This window comes from Genypterus blacodes, unplaced genomic scaffold (genome assembly GCF_046128005.1).
Source record: "Genypterus blacodes isolate CSIRO-AG114 ecotype Tasmania unplaced genomic scaffold, CSIRO-AGI_Gbla_v1 ptg000053l_1, whole genome shotgun sequence".
NCBI classification, from domain to species: Eukaryota; Metazoa; Chordata; class Actinopteri; order Ophidiiformes; family Ophidiidae; genus Genypterus; species Genypterus blacodes.
In genome coordinates, this window is record NW_027466865.1 from 4,953,752 (window position 1) to 4,970,000 (window position 16,249).

A 16,249-nucleotide genomic window follows, 5' to 3' on the forward strand; every position below is an offset into this window, starting at 1 on the left:
GGGCTCAGCTCGCAGGCCACGCCCCGACGTCATGACGCAAGAGGGCAAGCTGCGTTCAAGAGCGCAAACGCGTCTGTCACCTCTAAATTATAGCAGACCTTGGATAAATCACTTCAAGGGGATTCATAATGGTGTTTGCTTGAGTGATTGGTTTCTCTTCGATTTTAATTTAGTTTAAGAGATGTTTTGCACAATGAAAGCATCTGCAAGGAATACGTCTATTAGAAGGCTGTCTCACTCAGTAGGTTAAGGTGGTTGCCAATGCATCTGAGCTGACTGCACAGTACAGCACATATGCTGTTTTAATCAGAATTCCTCATTTTACATCTTGATATTAATCTCATTTACGGTTACTGAGTAATGTGGTTCTCACTTGTTCAACTGTTCACGATAACAGACTGAATAAACTGATCCATAATGTGTCCTCTATGTTGGAAACTGGCCTAAACCTGCTGTTAGTGGTCAGTCGTGGATGGATTTCCCCTCAAATGGATGCACCTAGTCTGGTTCTATCCATGGTGCTTTACCATATATCATACCATATAACATCCATACTTTCAATTATTTCATGGGCACATACATTGCTTCAAAATATATCAAATAACTGTGAACTAACTATGTGCAGTACATTACCTGGCACCAGTGCCCAGAGAGAGAATGATTGATCTATCCACCTGTTTGTCTGTCTTTCTATCTAAAACATAACCTATTCAACTCTCAGATCGCACTTTGTCTAATTTCTTGTTTAAGTTTCAGTTTCACAGTTTAATTTATAATATGAGACATCCACTATTTATAAAAATGTCAGTGAGTTAAACAAATACTTTTAATACATCCCTTTGAATGGCAGATGGTAAAAATCCATTTCATGTGCAGTTTGAACCAAATTGAACTCCAGTGCAGAAATATCCAGTGCAGCTGTTTGTAATGCTACTGTCTTAATTAACATGCACATTACACAGCCAATTTCTCTTCACAATTTCAGTTCTCCTCTCTCTCTAACTCTCTCTGTCTCTCTCCCCTCCTGTAGTTATATACAGTTAAAATAAATAAATAATCTGTAAATGGCAATGTGCTACATACATGGATCCAACTAACAGAATGTGACAATGTGGCCTCAGTAATATCTCTTTGGTGCAGAACACAATTATTCATCATCATCAACACGGGTATACACAACCTTGAGGCCCCGTTTTCTGGTCTTTTCACATTTTGTCCACGTGTATCACATTGCCAAGGTCCCAATCAACCTATCCTCAACATGTTTTATGCTCATTGTCATGTAGAATGCTTTCTTCAATAAAAAATATGAATTAAAGAAATATACATGTATATGCACTCAGCATAATACTTGTGCATTCAACAGTGTGTCTGTGATTATGTTTACAGATGTGTTTGAAATGATTTCAACTTGTAAGCTATTTAAGCTTAAAATTCGTACACGCTGGTAGGAATGTTGCGTATGAACGCAGTGGAAGTGTTGAACGTCTCCCACTCGTGTACGCGCAATTTATCGTAGGCTTTCTCGTGCACAGCGGAAAACTTGTCCGTCAAAATGAAGCGTTTTGATTGGTCCTCAGCAGGCTGGTTCCACATCAGCCGACACATCGCTCTATGCTGGGGGCGTGTCGCTCCAGACAGACAGGCGTGTCATTACACCAATGGCGCGCTGCTTCAGGCTGCTTCAAGCAATTCACATCAGCCAATGAAACAGCGAGAAAGTGTGAATGTTTTAGAGGTGTGCCCAATCAGAGAGCTGAGAGAACGGCCGTCCTCAAAGTCCGATGCCTCCAAATACAATCGACTCACTCAGGGTTTGATGGAATGACCCTTCTGGGGCACTTTTCAAGCTTAGAACTCACATTCCGTGTTGTCTGCCTTATTCCAAATTATGTTACCTATACATTAAACCTCTCTTTTAATGACATTCCCACCCTGCAACCGTGATTCATGATTCATTTTAGTAGTTTGATTTTATGAAAGACACACCTTGACATGCAGTAGTTCTTGCAGTTGTTTCTGTGTCATTAACTTGTGACATTGCAATCTCTGCAATCATCAGCTACGCCCAACATTGAACTGTGGTGTCCTTATTATTGAAAGAGACACACATCACTGATTTGTTAAAATTCCCCCCTGCTTAGTTCTGTAACTAACAAGCAATTGACCACATGCTAACAAAAATGTTGTAACCTGTGTTATGTTACAGGTGTAGCTCCATGAATTAGAATAGGGTGGAAAAATCCATTTATTTCAGTAATTGAATTCAAAAAAGTGAAACTCTCCTATATTATAGATTCATTACACACAAAGTGAAACATTTCAAGCCTTTATTTGTTTTAATTTTGATGATTATGGCTTACAAGCTCATGAAAGTTCAGTATCTCGAAAAAATTTCAATATTGGGAAAATGTTCAATATTGTAGACTCACATTGTCACACTCAATCAGCTAAGGTTTCCTGAGCCTTTAAATTGTCTCTTAGTCTGGTTCAGGAGGCTACACAACATGGGGAAGACTATTCTAATTTATTGAGCTGCACCTGTATATGTTTTGTAATGTTGTATCAGAGAGGCTGCTTACAGACCCAGAGTCCAGATTGCAACAACAATGAGGCTGACATCCAATACAGCGTGATGTGTCTGGGTCCACTGAGATCAACATGAGTCACTACACTCTCCTGTCACTCCTGGCAGTCTGATTTCCAGTTAATACCACCTTATCAACTACAGCACTCATGATATTCTGGCTAATGCCTTTATCACTGTGATTATAGCTACATATTGATAAAGGTGTAAATGTAGGAGTTGGTGTAGGGTTTTGATAATACCACTAATATTTGGGTTTGGTTTAGGTGATCATTCCTTTACAATGACAAATAACACAGTTATGTTGCAACCATGTTCAAGGTACACCTGGGCTGAGCTGTTGGCATTGCTGATGGTTATAGATTCAGACTTTCAAGCTGACCTGGAATGGACTCTGTCTCAGTCTACCAGCAGGTAACTTTGTATCTGTTCATTCTGGCTCTGCCCCCTAACGTCACATCTCTAGCAATCAAGACAAAAAGTTACATTTTGATACAAGCTGTGGCCGTGCCTTTGATTTCCTTCCTTTCAGAGAAAAAAATGCTTGTATAACATTTTTGCTATCTGTCATTTTGTATTACATTCTTAATATTTAGCTGATGATTATATTATAAATTATAAATTGACAGCGATGGAGTAGAAGACAAATTTCATAGATTGCCATCATGAGCACATAAGAGTAACAGTACCAATATTCTGATTACCGGTACTACAAACATTTTCAGTAGCAAGAGGCTGGAAAAGAAAATGAGACTTGGAACCGAAAGGGAGGGAGAGAAGTTTTTCTTAAGAGGACATCAAGAGGAAAATGTGAATAGTTAAATGTTCTTGTTTTTCTCAATCTCTCTGGAGTATTCAGAACTATGAGGATGAATATATAAAAACAGAAGATGGCAACTGTGTGCAGCCACTGGAAGGTGATCTCATTACCCTTGCAGATACCTAACTGTTGGCTTAAACATATGTGTATTGGATTCTCCTGGGCTATCTGATGAACACATATGGTTAGGATTAAACTTAATTTGAATCTCAGTTTCCAGAGATTTCATTTTGAAAGTTCGGACAAATTGTTTCCTAATGACGAATGGTAACTGTGGCAGGGACCGTTGAGTTCCACAAATGCAAGTTATCTGAGTACCCAAATTAGTTATTTTCTGTAAATACAACTATTGTATTCCTTATCAGATTATGGGGAGTGAGTTTGTGTGTGAGTGTGTGTGTATGTGTGTGTGTAATCATGATATAGTGATCAAATGACACAAAACAATGTTGTTTCTCAATGTACCCACAAATGTAGCAAACGCTGACTACTTACAAACTACTCGTACAAATAGACGTTTCCCATTTTCTCACACTGCGTCCAGGATATTGTCACACGTACTCAGGTTTCTCATTGTAAAAACTTGTTATTATACCGTCATACAGAAGAAGAAGAAAATGCAATGAAATACTACTGTGAAATAATGATATACTTCTTTGCATTAAAGCGCATTCGTTGATATCTATAGTTGTGAGAGACCTGACCTGCCTGTTTACTTGGCTAAATCACTGACTTATCAGGCTTAAATGAATGAGCATTGTTGATTCAAAGGCAACTTTGAACAGTTCGAGCACTCATACTCACTGGCTGGTAGTGTAAAGCTGCATTGCATTGGCTGACACCTAGCTGTGAGTATCAGTATGTGAAACACGCCTGGATCTGTTTTCCAGAGAGAATAATACAGTGACATAAAATCTCAGCAGCATTAAATATTCCAATTTACTGTATATGCGATGAATATTTGTTTTGATATAAATAATGCAGTATTATTACACAATTTATTATTACATTATTTGCTGGATGTTTCATTATTGAAACTTGAATACCTCAAGCGAGGTCATTGCATTAACAAAATAAGCCACTGGGTAGTGCCACATATCAATAATTCAAGAATCTATCTAATTGATCATGACAGGTCTGCACGTGCTTTCTGTCTGTCTGTCTGTCTGCCTACCTGCCTACCTGCCTACCTGCCTGCCTGCCTGTCTGTCTGTACATCCATCTTATTGATCCTGACAGGTCTGCACATGTTGTCTGTTCGGTTTGAGAAGTGTTCGTTGTATATCACATGACAAAGTGAATCGTGTCGTGACGTCAGCACCCCTCCCGGAAGTCAGCCGTGGTGATTGTGGCGGCCTCGTCAGCCTAGCAGCAGGAAGATGTTTGTTTCTGGGGAAATACTCGTATCGCCTCATTCTCAGCCTTTATAATAGTCCAACTCCACCAAAGCGTTATTTTCTCCCCCCTCCCCTTCCCGGTCCTGCTGGGAATCACCGATCATTCCCACGCGTGGATCGAACCTCTGAGGGCGCAGGACAAGATGTCCCTCTTCCAGTCGGCACTGGATTTCCTTGCCGGGCCCGGCTCGTCCGGAGCGGCAGGCCGGGATCACAATGACTTCGTCGGACAAATGGTTGAGCTCGGTGACATAAAGCTGCGGATTCGGAGGGTGATCGCGGAAGGTGAGACGGCGCAGAGCGACAGATCGGTGTTGATATCGTCTGTCGGCAGGCTAGCTAGCTGAAGTAGCTAACACAACTAGCATCAAATGACAGAGAATAGCACAAACGTCAGCTGGTCATTTGTTGTTGTGTGTATAACCAAACAAATCCCGCAGCATTTGTCGTATGCCTGTGTGTGTGTGTGTGTGTGTGTGTATGCGCGTGTGTGTAGTGAGGTAAAGCGTACCCACATGGGCCATTCTTGACACAACTTTGACACACAAACATATGCAAACTTTCACTTTTAACATCACACAAGCACATATTTACTGTGGCGCACACCAGGTCGAATTAGTGACGCGTCAAGAAACAACACGGATCAACAGGCAAAGGCAGCTATGGGTTTTGTGGTAGAACTGAATCATGCCCATGAAGCCTCTTACGCAATCAAGCAGTTTGTCTAAAAACACATTTGGTTTAATTTCGCTACATTACAGCTAAACTGGAGGACTTGCAGATCTCGCTGTGACACTTGATAAGGGGCTGAGAGGCTCCAGTCCAGTGGTCCTCCTCTTCCTCGTCATTCCAAAGGCTTGTGGGAACAGCGTGTTCTCCAGGTTCTTGTTTTGGGTGTTTTCAACAAACGTGCTTGTTATATGAGACGGTCAACCTCATTCAGTCATGAAAAAAACAGCTACTTTACCGGCAATATAATTAAAAAATATGTTAATTGTATCTGTTCTTTCAAGTAAGTCATAGATGCAGATGTCAAACTCATTAACCTCAGGACAGGTTGCTGTGGTTGCTCTTAACTGCACTTTTATTATGGGATGGCAACACACGAACACACATACATGCACCCACCAGAATGTGGGTTGCTGACATGCTCACATCTGTACTCATTGTCCTGCCACCTTTGCCCCAAACCAAAACACTCCATTGTGACACATTTGTCCTCAAATAAGTATTTGTTTATGTTTGTTATGATCTGGATCCAGAAGAAAATTATGTCCTTAATACATTGCAGCCAAATGTCATTCTCTAATAACACTAATGTTAATATTCAGATCTGTTGAAAATATGAATATGAATAGCAAAACAAGTCCTTCTTTAGATGTGTTTTTGCAAACACATCTGCAGCGGTTGACTTGCCAAAACAGAAGGTAGTCCTCCATCTTGACCTATAATCTCTCAGCTCCTCTGTCAGTATGAGCTGGATGGGTGCAGAATAGTTTAAAGAGACTGTAAGACTTTATATTTGCAGCCAAGAGTAAAATGGAGATCATTTGAAGCTCTGTAACTCTCCTCTCATGCTGTTTGAAATTCTGCTCCAAGACCTTTGATGAGGGAACACAATGGATGACTGCAATCAGATGGTCGTGACTTGAACTAGTTAGGCCAACGTCTATCTCCTGGGCTATCTGCCAGCAGACGCTCAGTGTCGTCATGGTGGAATCGAGCTCGGTTTCCCAGCTACAGGCTCTGTACTCGTTTGTGAGGAACTCATTATCTTCTCGCAACAAAGTGGATTTTTTTTCGCTACACTCAACCTGGAGTGGTTGTAATTTTTTTTTTTCTACGCTTTTGTGTCTCTTTTTGAACGGGTTGCTACGGTGACAAGCACTTTGTCATTCATTAATTAGTCATGAGTGAAGTGGAGTGAATCTAAAATCAACACTTACGGCTTTAAATTGTGGCTTTTTCAAGTTTGGACATTAGCATGTGGCAGGTTGTTGGTTTGAATCCCAGGCAGATTCGGAAAATCGGGGTGTGGAAAATGAAGTGTATTGTACACACAGGTCAATCCTTGCTGTGTAAATAAAGCTTTAAAGATTGCAATCCTGAGGCTTCACTCAGGGTTTCATCCAGCAGCCAAGAACAAATAAGGCTGGTAGCTAATTAACTCATCACCACGGCGACATTGTGTTGGCCTTGTTTATTTGGTGATCTACACGTACACATTTACTAGAGGTTGTACCCCCGTCACACTGAAGTTTTACTATATGCGTGTAGCTGTGAACAGAGATTGGTTACATTTGCAAGTGACTCATAGACTAAGATACAGTATTTGGTTTGTTGCTGCTTCTGCAATTATTCTGATAAATGTTGCAATTTCTATTGATCGTCCTGTCTATCTATTGTTTCACACGAGACAAATCTACGGAGCAGATGAAGCACTTTCAGGCTTTAAAAATGGCACATTAGCTACAGAGAAGCAGAATGAAGTGTGTGTACGTTAGAAGTGTTCAGAGATGGACGCGTCATTCTGTGCGAGACAGATAATCAATAACTGAAGTAGGAGAGAACGAGGCGTTTTCAGCGGAGACTGATGCTGTATCACACATTTCACATCTACTTATCATCACAGCATTATTATTATAATTAACACTCTCTGTGACATTTGGTTGTCTCTCTCTTTTCCTCCTAGGTGGATTTGCTTTTGTGTATGAAGCCCAGGACATGAGCGGCGGTAAAGACTACGCGCTCAAAGTAAGTTACACAGTTTGTTGCATGTCTGTTCAGTCGCTCTGCTATCTTGCAAATATGCCAAGATATCAGTGCATGAGGCTGAAGTAGAGCCGAGCCTGGTGCCGCTTCCTTTTTCAGCATCGATGAAGCGGAATGGTAGAAAACAAGACGCCTTCCATATGCAATGTCTGGGTCTTCTCCTCAGGCTTCTGTTTTCGATTTGGAGATGAAAGGCGTGACCTTGCATGATCACGGAATATCAGCCAGCAAATGCACGTGTTCTTTTGTTTCAGAGACTGCTGTCCAATGAGGAGGAGAAGAACAAGGAAATCATACAGGAAGTGTGCTTCATGGTATCCTTTCTCATGACAAGGACACTCTGAAAGGAGACACGTGTGTTTGTTAGCGTGGCAGACAGCTTCCAGATCGGCTGACAAAGTCGAGATTCGCCTCAAACCGTCACCTCACAAGGCGTGTTGAGAACATCTCCAGCTTTCTCAGGCACACTGTAATTATCTGGACTTATGTAGTATACAGACAAACATCACCTCATAATTCCACAAAAGCACTAATAATATAGTCACATTAACATTGTGGTTGCGACATGCTGTCTTTTCTCTGCTTTTGAGATTCCTGAAACCTACTAGTCACTTCCTGTTTGAAAACAAGATAACATATTGCATCAGCCTGCTATAGGCATGAACAGGATACACAATAGCTCTTGTTCTGGAAGAGAGCACTCGGAGGATTGATCTTTTATTCATCAGAATTCCAGAATATGGCTGAAGGCTATTAATATCTTATATTGAAGATTGATACTTGATCCAGATGTTTTCATTACTGCACCTGATGGCTGTTTTGTTTGTTGGCAAGGTGACTTAAAAAAGTTATGAGCCAATGAAATATTGCTGCCAATCGACATCCAGAAGCAGATCCAGGAATTCATTAATAGATTATGTAACATTCGCATGGTTAGGCCTTTTTATTGATTTTCAGAATCTTGATTGTGGTCCAAACCTGTTGGAAATATGCAAATATGCAACAACTAAGTTGATGCTGATTCAGTAGCGTAAAGTATATGTGTTTCTTTCTCTTTAGGTTAGTATATTATCAAAACAAGTCCAGTTTTGTCTTGCCAAAAAAAAAGTGTTTATGTCAATATTGGTATCTGGCATCTGGCATCTCTTCAGTCTGGGCAGCAGAGTGCATCACACCCGCTGTATTATCACACCACAAAGGGATCAGTGGTTTGTGTTTAACATTGTGTGTGTCGCATCATGGTGGTGTTTTTGTTCCTTCACCTACTGACTGTGTAGAAAAAGCTTTCTGGTCATCCCAACATGGTTCAGTTCTGCTCCGCCGCCTCCATCAGCAAGGACGAGTCTGACACTGGACAGGCCGAGTTTCTGATCCTCACTGAGCTGTGTAAAGGTCAGTCCAGACACGCACACACACACACACACTGCCGTTTCCTTCCCTTCTGAATCATTCCTTCCTGATTTCAACTAAGTTGCATAAAGCTGAGCGGTCAGCAGCTTTTCCTAGTAACTGACAAAGACCGACGATGAAACAGTTTCCCAGTCCCTCCACTTCCTGCTCTACTTCCCGTCTGTGTGTTCATTTACAAATGTGACCCCATCCCTGCTGAGTGATGAATTTGACATTCTTAAGTTCTTATAATCATTTGTTTGTCTTGTGCTGCAGGTCAGCTGGTGGATTTCATCAAGCGGGTGGAACAGAGGGCGCCGATGTCATGTGACACGGTGCTGAAAGCCTTCTACCAGACGTGCCGCGGCGTGCAGCACATGCACAAACAGAAGCCTCCCATCATACACAGAGATCTCAAGGTGGGTGCGGCAATGTGTCTTCTGTCCTCAGCCACCAGTTTGGGCGAATGAATGATGCGTTAATGGACTGTGGGAAATATAAGTAAAACACAATGCAGAATACATGAACAAAATGGAATAAGTAATGCAAGTGTGTGAACTCTGATATTGTCATGAAGTATTGACTGAATGTGAATTGACACGCCGGCTGCTTCCATCTCATCATGTTGCAGATTGAGAACCTCTTGATTAGCAACCAGGGCACCATTAAGCTGTGTGACTTTGGCAGCGCGACCACACTGGCACATTACCCAGATTACAGCTGGTCAGCTCAGAAGAGGTCCATGGTGGAGGATGAGGTACACACACACACACATCTATTCAAAACATTGGCTTTATTCTATCAGCATTTAATGTTAAATGTATTGTGATTTCTATGTATTTTTTAATGCTTTGCAGAGTATGTCATTATACTTTTCATAAGAAAGCTTGTGTGTCCTCAGCTTGGGTTAATTTCTGGATCTTTTTGTCCAGAGAAAGCAACAGGTTGTCATCTTTCATCTCCTGTCGCACAAGATGTGACGCCTTTATCAGGCTGCATGATTACTGGAAATTATCCTGTTCCTTGATTATCATATTTTACTCTCAACAACAAAAAAACAGTTTAAGAGGCTCAGTAGAGAGAATGGCGTCACCGTGTTGGATTGAAACCAGACACCTCTGATTGAGTTAATGACTCCAGGAAGCAAAAATCAATCAGGTTAATTATATTTGTGCCATAACCACACACACACACACACACACACACACACACACACACACACACACACACACACACACACACACACACACACACACACACACACACACACACACACAGAGGCTTTGCCCCAGATGACCTTAGTGTGCAGGACTCCAGATATGTTTTCCAAATGTAATAAGCAGCATGTCCCTTAGGCAGCTCCTATTGAGCAAAACACACAATACAAACAGGTGGTTTAAAGGATTTGAGATGATTTTCCCCCGAAGTTCATCTTGATTGAGCTTTTTCTATTTGTCTGTAGATCACAAGGAATACCACTCCAGCGTACCGAACCCCAGAGATGATCGACTTGTACTCCAACTTCCCCATCAACGAGAAACAGGACATCTGGGTCAGAGCTCTTTTCCTACATCTATGGTTCACTTAAAATCAGTTATTTCAAAAGAAAAGTGGCCTGAAAGATTATTCTGATTGTGATTTGTCTTTCCTGTCTCCCATGCAGGCGTTGGGGTGCATCCTCTACCTGTTGTGTTTTAAGCAGCACCCATTTGAGGACGGTGCCAAGCTGCAAATCGTCAACGGCAAATACTCCATCCCTCAGAACGATGTGAAGTATAATGTATACCACGACCTCATACGTACGTACTCTCCTCCCCTGTGTTTGCTTCAAATATGTCACAAATCACATTACCATAAATGTCTGCCTCACACTTTTGTTATCCTCTATATTTCTCTGCCTCTTCCTCCCTCTATCCAGGTTCCATGTTGAAGGTAAATCCAGATGAACGTCTGACCATCACAGAGCTAGTCAACCAGCTCCAGGAGATCGCAGCAGCACGTAACGTCAACCCCAAGTCACCCATTACAGAGGTGGGCGTCTGTGATAACGTGTGTGTGCTTGTCTTAATGCTGTGTTATGGGAAAAACGCCGTGTTATGGGAAAAACGCCAAGTTATCAAAAATGAGAGGGTATTAAAGTAAGATTAATGACACGCTGTGCGACAATTTCTGTGCTCCTGAACTTTGTCTTTACTGTGAAACTGATTGTGGATTCAGGGAATATAACCGCTGAGAAGGAGGTAAATGTAGCTCTTTCTCTGTAAATGTGTAGAGGAATGGCAAATCAGATGAGAAGGTGCATGTGCCACATTTTACCTCATAAATCATACTGTCCATTGTATGTACATTAGGAGTCGGTGTTGACTTTGTTTTCCAGGGAAAACCTTTTAGGCTCGAGGGTTTTAATAAGTCAACAAAATATTTGTATTCTGGAGCAAAGTAGTAGGTCTGTTGAGCCTCAGAGGAACGCTCACAGTGTGTCTGCCTGTAAAGAGGCTCTTGAAAGGCCGACCGCATGGCTTCCTCTGCTTGTGTTTATGCATACTCTCATATTGCTGATGTGGTTATACTTGCTCAGCCGCACACACACACGGAAACACACAGTAGCAGGCACAAAGGAAGCACTCTTCTCCTTCCTAGGCTCCTCTCTTCCCAGCTGGCGTGGTCCTAATGTGCCCCAAAGAGTCCAGAGAGAGAGAGGCAGAGTTTGAAAGTGGATCAGAGAAATCCGGTTCAGTAGGACAGCAGCGCTTGTATGGCGGTGAATTTAATGTTTTTGCCCACCTGCAGTGCGCCACATATCCCAAGATTCATCATATTCCAAATATCTCTAAAGTTCCAGTGTGCTGCTTGTAAACACAAGCATGATGGCTTCTTGTGTTGTGAACAAATCCAAAACCAAAGTTGTGACCGATGTAAATCTTATTTTAAGCAGAAATGTCTTGGTTGCGAAATTATTCCGTTACATCTCAAGAAAAAAATATTTACAGCCAATAATTCAAAGTTGAAGCCGAAGAACACAAAAGGATGTGCCATTCAAATGTGAGCGTGCAGCATTCATATTAATATTTCATAACGAGTGCAGAGTGGAGGCGCATGTGGCTGTGAGTGCTGATCTGATTAGAGTTAAGAAGGAGTTTCCCTGCTGCACATAAGGAGACTGTAATCCTCATTCTCCCTGCAGCACAGACATATGGAGATGTAGAGCGCTATGCTGGGAGAGGCAGAGTGGCTCCATACCGCACACACGCAGACACTCCAGTCTTCATCCACAGTCATCATCAAGGCTCTTTGCTTAAATGACTTGTTTTTCCTTGGCTCTGTGCTCTGGATCTACCAACTCTTTCCCAACTCTTTGGGAATCTTTGGGAACAACACAGGATTTTGATCAACCACAATCTTCTTCCAAGCTGTGTTTTTCCTTGTTGCAGAGATGTGATTTGGTTTTTCCCGCATCATTTCCCTCATTCGACCCGGTCACTGACTCGAAAAAACGCTCAATCGGACAGATTTATCACAAGTTTTTGCTGTTGCTATTGTTGACCTGTCTGTTACAATGAGCTTGTTGAGTACTTACTACGGTTGGCGTCCCATGTTTGACGGCTATGAATGTCTACAGCTGCTGGAGCAGAACGGAGGATTCGGCAACAACGCAGCCCCGCCGCCCGCACAGGCACACAACCTCCACAACAACGCAGGTAAGGTTTTGGCTGGAACAAAAGCAAAGAATGCTGCGTTTGTTTGTGTGTTTGTTTTGAGTGAATGAGGTCACAGCCGGAAACCTTTAGACTCAAAAAAACGCTCCACATTCTCGAGCAGGTGAGGGAATATTTTGAGATGTTGTACGTTGTTCTCATCCTGTTCACAAGATATTTGTAATAATTGTGTCAACCAAGTGGATTTTGAAAAACAAATGAAGGTTTGTTTTTCAGCTCTGGAAGGTTTCCCTTCCACAGCTGCTGGTAAGTAGACAAAGACGTCCCTTAACAAAAAACATGATCTGTCATCTGCTAAAATCATGATTTCCTGGAGGGGACACACTTCTCCAGTCCCTCTGTAACCTACTAACCTCAGCTATAAGGACTTAAGCTCACCTGCTACACTGAACAAAACAAGATAAAGGTTGCAATGTATTTGTCCCTGGCTAGCTCCTCAAAAGTTGATAGGCTTGTTTTCATATTTTATTGTTTTCTAAAACCATCAAGCAAAAATTGATTATCCCAACATTCTTGTTCGTATGCACACACACCATGACCACTTTGCACAAACATACACACACGCACACACATAGTACTCGTGTTACATCCAATAATAGGATTTCTGCACAGCCTTTCAACCATCTGGTGAAGACATAATGTGTTGACTCTGTGAGGAAAACGACTGAAGCCATGTACGCATTCATAACAATCGGACCTGGACACACACAGAATGAACTCACAGATTTGTTTTAACAATGATTAGTGGCTTAACTGTACTTTTCATCCCGATGACGTGATCCTGCTTAAAACCACAATCAGTGCTAAAGCCTAAACAATATGCAAGTTGATTGGGTCTCTCTGTCTCTCTCTCTGTCTCTCTCTGTCTCTGTCTCTTTCTCTTTCTGTCTCTCTATGTCCCTCCTTTCCCATGATGCCTTAGGGGTGTTTGATCCTGATCAGTCGGGCAGTGGCATCCTGGATATTTTACGGGGCGGGACAGAACGCTTCCTGACAAACATAAAGGACACTTCCTCTAAGGTCATCCAGTCAGTAGCCAGGTAAGGTCCTGCAGCGTCGTTTCTGAGGTCCCACCTACTGTTTTATAGGTTTCGTGGATTTTAATTGACCTGAACATACAGCTGGTATTGTTTGTGATTCATTCACAAACGCAACAGCTGAGACTCTTTTCATTGGCTGCATAGTTAAAGTTCTAAGCCATTAGCATGTTTGCCTTGGTGAGCACTAAGCAAACATGGGCGATGGTGATGGGTACAATACACACATAGGGATTTCAATGGCTGTAGTGCCTTAGGTTAGATTACTACTAAATGACATCAAACCATCTTGTGTTGCACTCAAGTCTGCCATGATTTGTCATCATAGCCCAATCTCCATCGCAATCAAATGCAGATGTCAAATCCTCTGTGTGTCAGTGCATGTCAACCCACCACCCCCCATATTAACCTTAATTAAAGGAGCATTTTGCAAATTATGTGTGTATCCAGTCTGAACTGGTGCTCAGACATATTCCATTAAAATGATCAGCTCCTCTGCAGCATTCATGTTGGAAAAAGACATGAGTTTGTAGCTCAAACATGAAGACCCACAGTGCCTACATGTACCAGCATGCATTGTGGTGACGTCCCTCAGTCCAAAGACGCATGTGTACTTCACTGTTACGGGATGCATCTTTGATATTGGCCTCCAGCATCTGCAATTGAATGAGTTTTCACCTTCACTTTGGGTTCATCCGTCTTTCTTAAAAGGTGAAACAAGTTCACAGGGTTTTGTTTCTGCTCGACCTCTAAGAGTGTATCTGCTTTTAGACTGGACGCTAACGCCTCGTCATTTACATTGATTAATCAAGATGAATAGGCTACTTTTCTTCTGTTGGGAGTTTGTTATGGTTCAGACCCCTTAGCGAAATGTATGTTTTTAATCTTCCAAATTGACTTGACTGGTGGGATATGTTGTCATTGATGTCTAACACAATACTCGTAGTGTTATCTACTTCAGAGTGACTGAGTCATTTTAAACTTTTGAAACCTTTTCAGTCGCCTCTGCCTTTTTCTGTTGCATTTTCTCAGTTTTGAGTCGCGCAAATCTGCTTGGACGCTGCCAAGATATAATGACATCTGACACAATCCATAATGTCCACTGCATATACTGTACTGTATGTGCAAACACCCATCAACTCCTATAGTGTCCCAATGTGTCAGTGGATAGTAAGAAAAAGGCTTGTTAAGTATATTACAGATTGGACACTGCTGACTAATAAAAGCAAGCAAACTTGTAAACTTGCACAGTGTTCCTTTCAAAGGCCAATCTGTCAACACCGGTTGAAGTTTGGTCAATCTGTCATTGGTTGATCCATTGATTTCATTTGTTTGGTGGTTGTTCTGTTTATTTTTTGTTTCTTTTCTCTGTCCCAATCCCTCATGGTCCCACTATGTGTCCATCACCTAGCAACCCAAGGTAAATATGGGTCAGTGAAGACTCGAGCTCATGAGCTGCTCTCTGTGTGTTCCTATAGTGTGTGTTTTAATTTAGGACAAACATCCCGAGTCTTTTGCTGTGCTGTGTCTGTCGTCACAGCTTGCTGAACCTAACGGCACACATCGAGTAAATGTTTTGGGCGAATGTGGAGAGTGAGTGGGTTGAGCGGACAGACGAGTAGCTAAGCTGGAGTGAAGAGGAAGGGGGTAATAATTGCTAAATAATCAGTAAACACAATAAAATCAAGCGAAACGACCAGCACTAAGTCTAGTTTCATTAAACCTTTGAGAGGTTTTTGTGTAATAACTGAAGGTTTTAGGTCTTACCAACAGCCTCGCCCATAGCCCAAAGAATGAATGAGTGAATGAATGAATAATCGATCAAAAGTTTTATTGTTTCCATTGCATACTAAACAACCATTGTGGCTCCTTCTCTGTTCTAACAAGCGTCCCTGTGTGTGCCTTAACTCCATACAGAAACAATGACATCTAAAGATTTTAATCTACAGCCAGTGATAATCAATCAGTGATTTGTTCCTGCATAATTTTGTATGTTTTTGCTGTGAATTCCAAAGCAGTCAATGTACTAAATCAATCACTAGACAAGAAATGCAGCAGAGTCAATAACCTCACCTCCATCTTATGCCAAGTACACTTATGCACTCACAACAAGCGCTAGCATGCACATTTTTGACCAATCTGTCACAAATGTATTATCTTCCCTCGTCAAAATATAGCCTGGCATTAAATTGGTTAAATCTCACTGTGGTAATGCTGGAAATTATCCATATTTATGCATGTCGTAAACCTCCTGAAACGCCGATCAACATTGATTCAAAAGACCAGAGTTGTTACCAGGCTGTTTCCAGTTACATGACTTGTGTGTACTATCCCAACCTTTAGTCCACCTTTTTAATGTTGATGTGTGATTTCCCTGCTATTATTGTGCATGCATGTTGCATTCATGATCCCACCGTTTGTGATTTCTCTAACAGCTACGCCAAAGGAGACCTGGATATTTCATACATCACCTCCAGAGTAGCAGGTGTGCATAATACTACCTTAACTCCATTTAATAATGGGGTCAGCCA

The 16,249-nt window shown here is 41.8% G+C and overlaps 1 protein-coding gene across 2 annotated transcripts in view; it reads left to right on the forward strand.

Annotated features, from left to right (window-relative positions):
- The first annotated feature begins 4,736 nt into the window (after positions 1 to 4,736).
- gak (cyclin G associated kinase) overlaps positions 4,737 to 16,249 on the forward strand; it is a 20,352-nt gene continuing 8,839 nt past the window's right edge. The window contains exons 1-13 of one of the 2 annotated variants that reach the window (XM_076150680.1): positions 4,737 to 5,089; positions 7,497 to 7,558; positions 7,831 to 7,890; positions 8,854 to 8,968; positions 9,242 to 9,384; positions 9,597 to 9,722; positions 10,428 to 10,517; positions 10,629 to 10,764; positions 10,884 to 10,996; positions 12,585 to 12,663; positions 12,898 to 12,927; positions 13,604 to 13,721; positions 16,154 to 16,203. In XM_076150680.1, coding sequence (XP_076006795.1) covers positions 4,948 to 5,089; positions 7,497 to 7,558; positions 7,831 to 7,890; positions 8,854 to 8,968; positions 9,242 to 9,384; positions 9,597 to 9,722; positions 10,428 to 10,517; positions 10,629 to 10,764; positions 10,884 to 10,996; positions 12,585 to 12,663; positions 12,898 to 12,927; positions 13,604 to 13,721; positions 16,154 to 16,203 — 1,264 coding nt within the window. In that variant the 5' untranslated portion in view covers positions 4,737 to 4,947. The remainder of the gene's footprint in view (positions 5,090 to 7,496; positions 7,559 to 7,830; positions 7,891 to 8,853; positions 8,969 to 9,241; positions 9,385 to 9,596; positions 9,723 to 10,427; positions 10,518 to 10,628; positions 10,765 to 10,883; positions 10,997 to 12,584; positions 12,664 to 12,897; positions 12,928 to 13,603; positions 13,722 to 16,153; positions 16,204 to 16,249) is intronic. The other variant, XM_076150681.1, reaches the window with a different exon arrangement.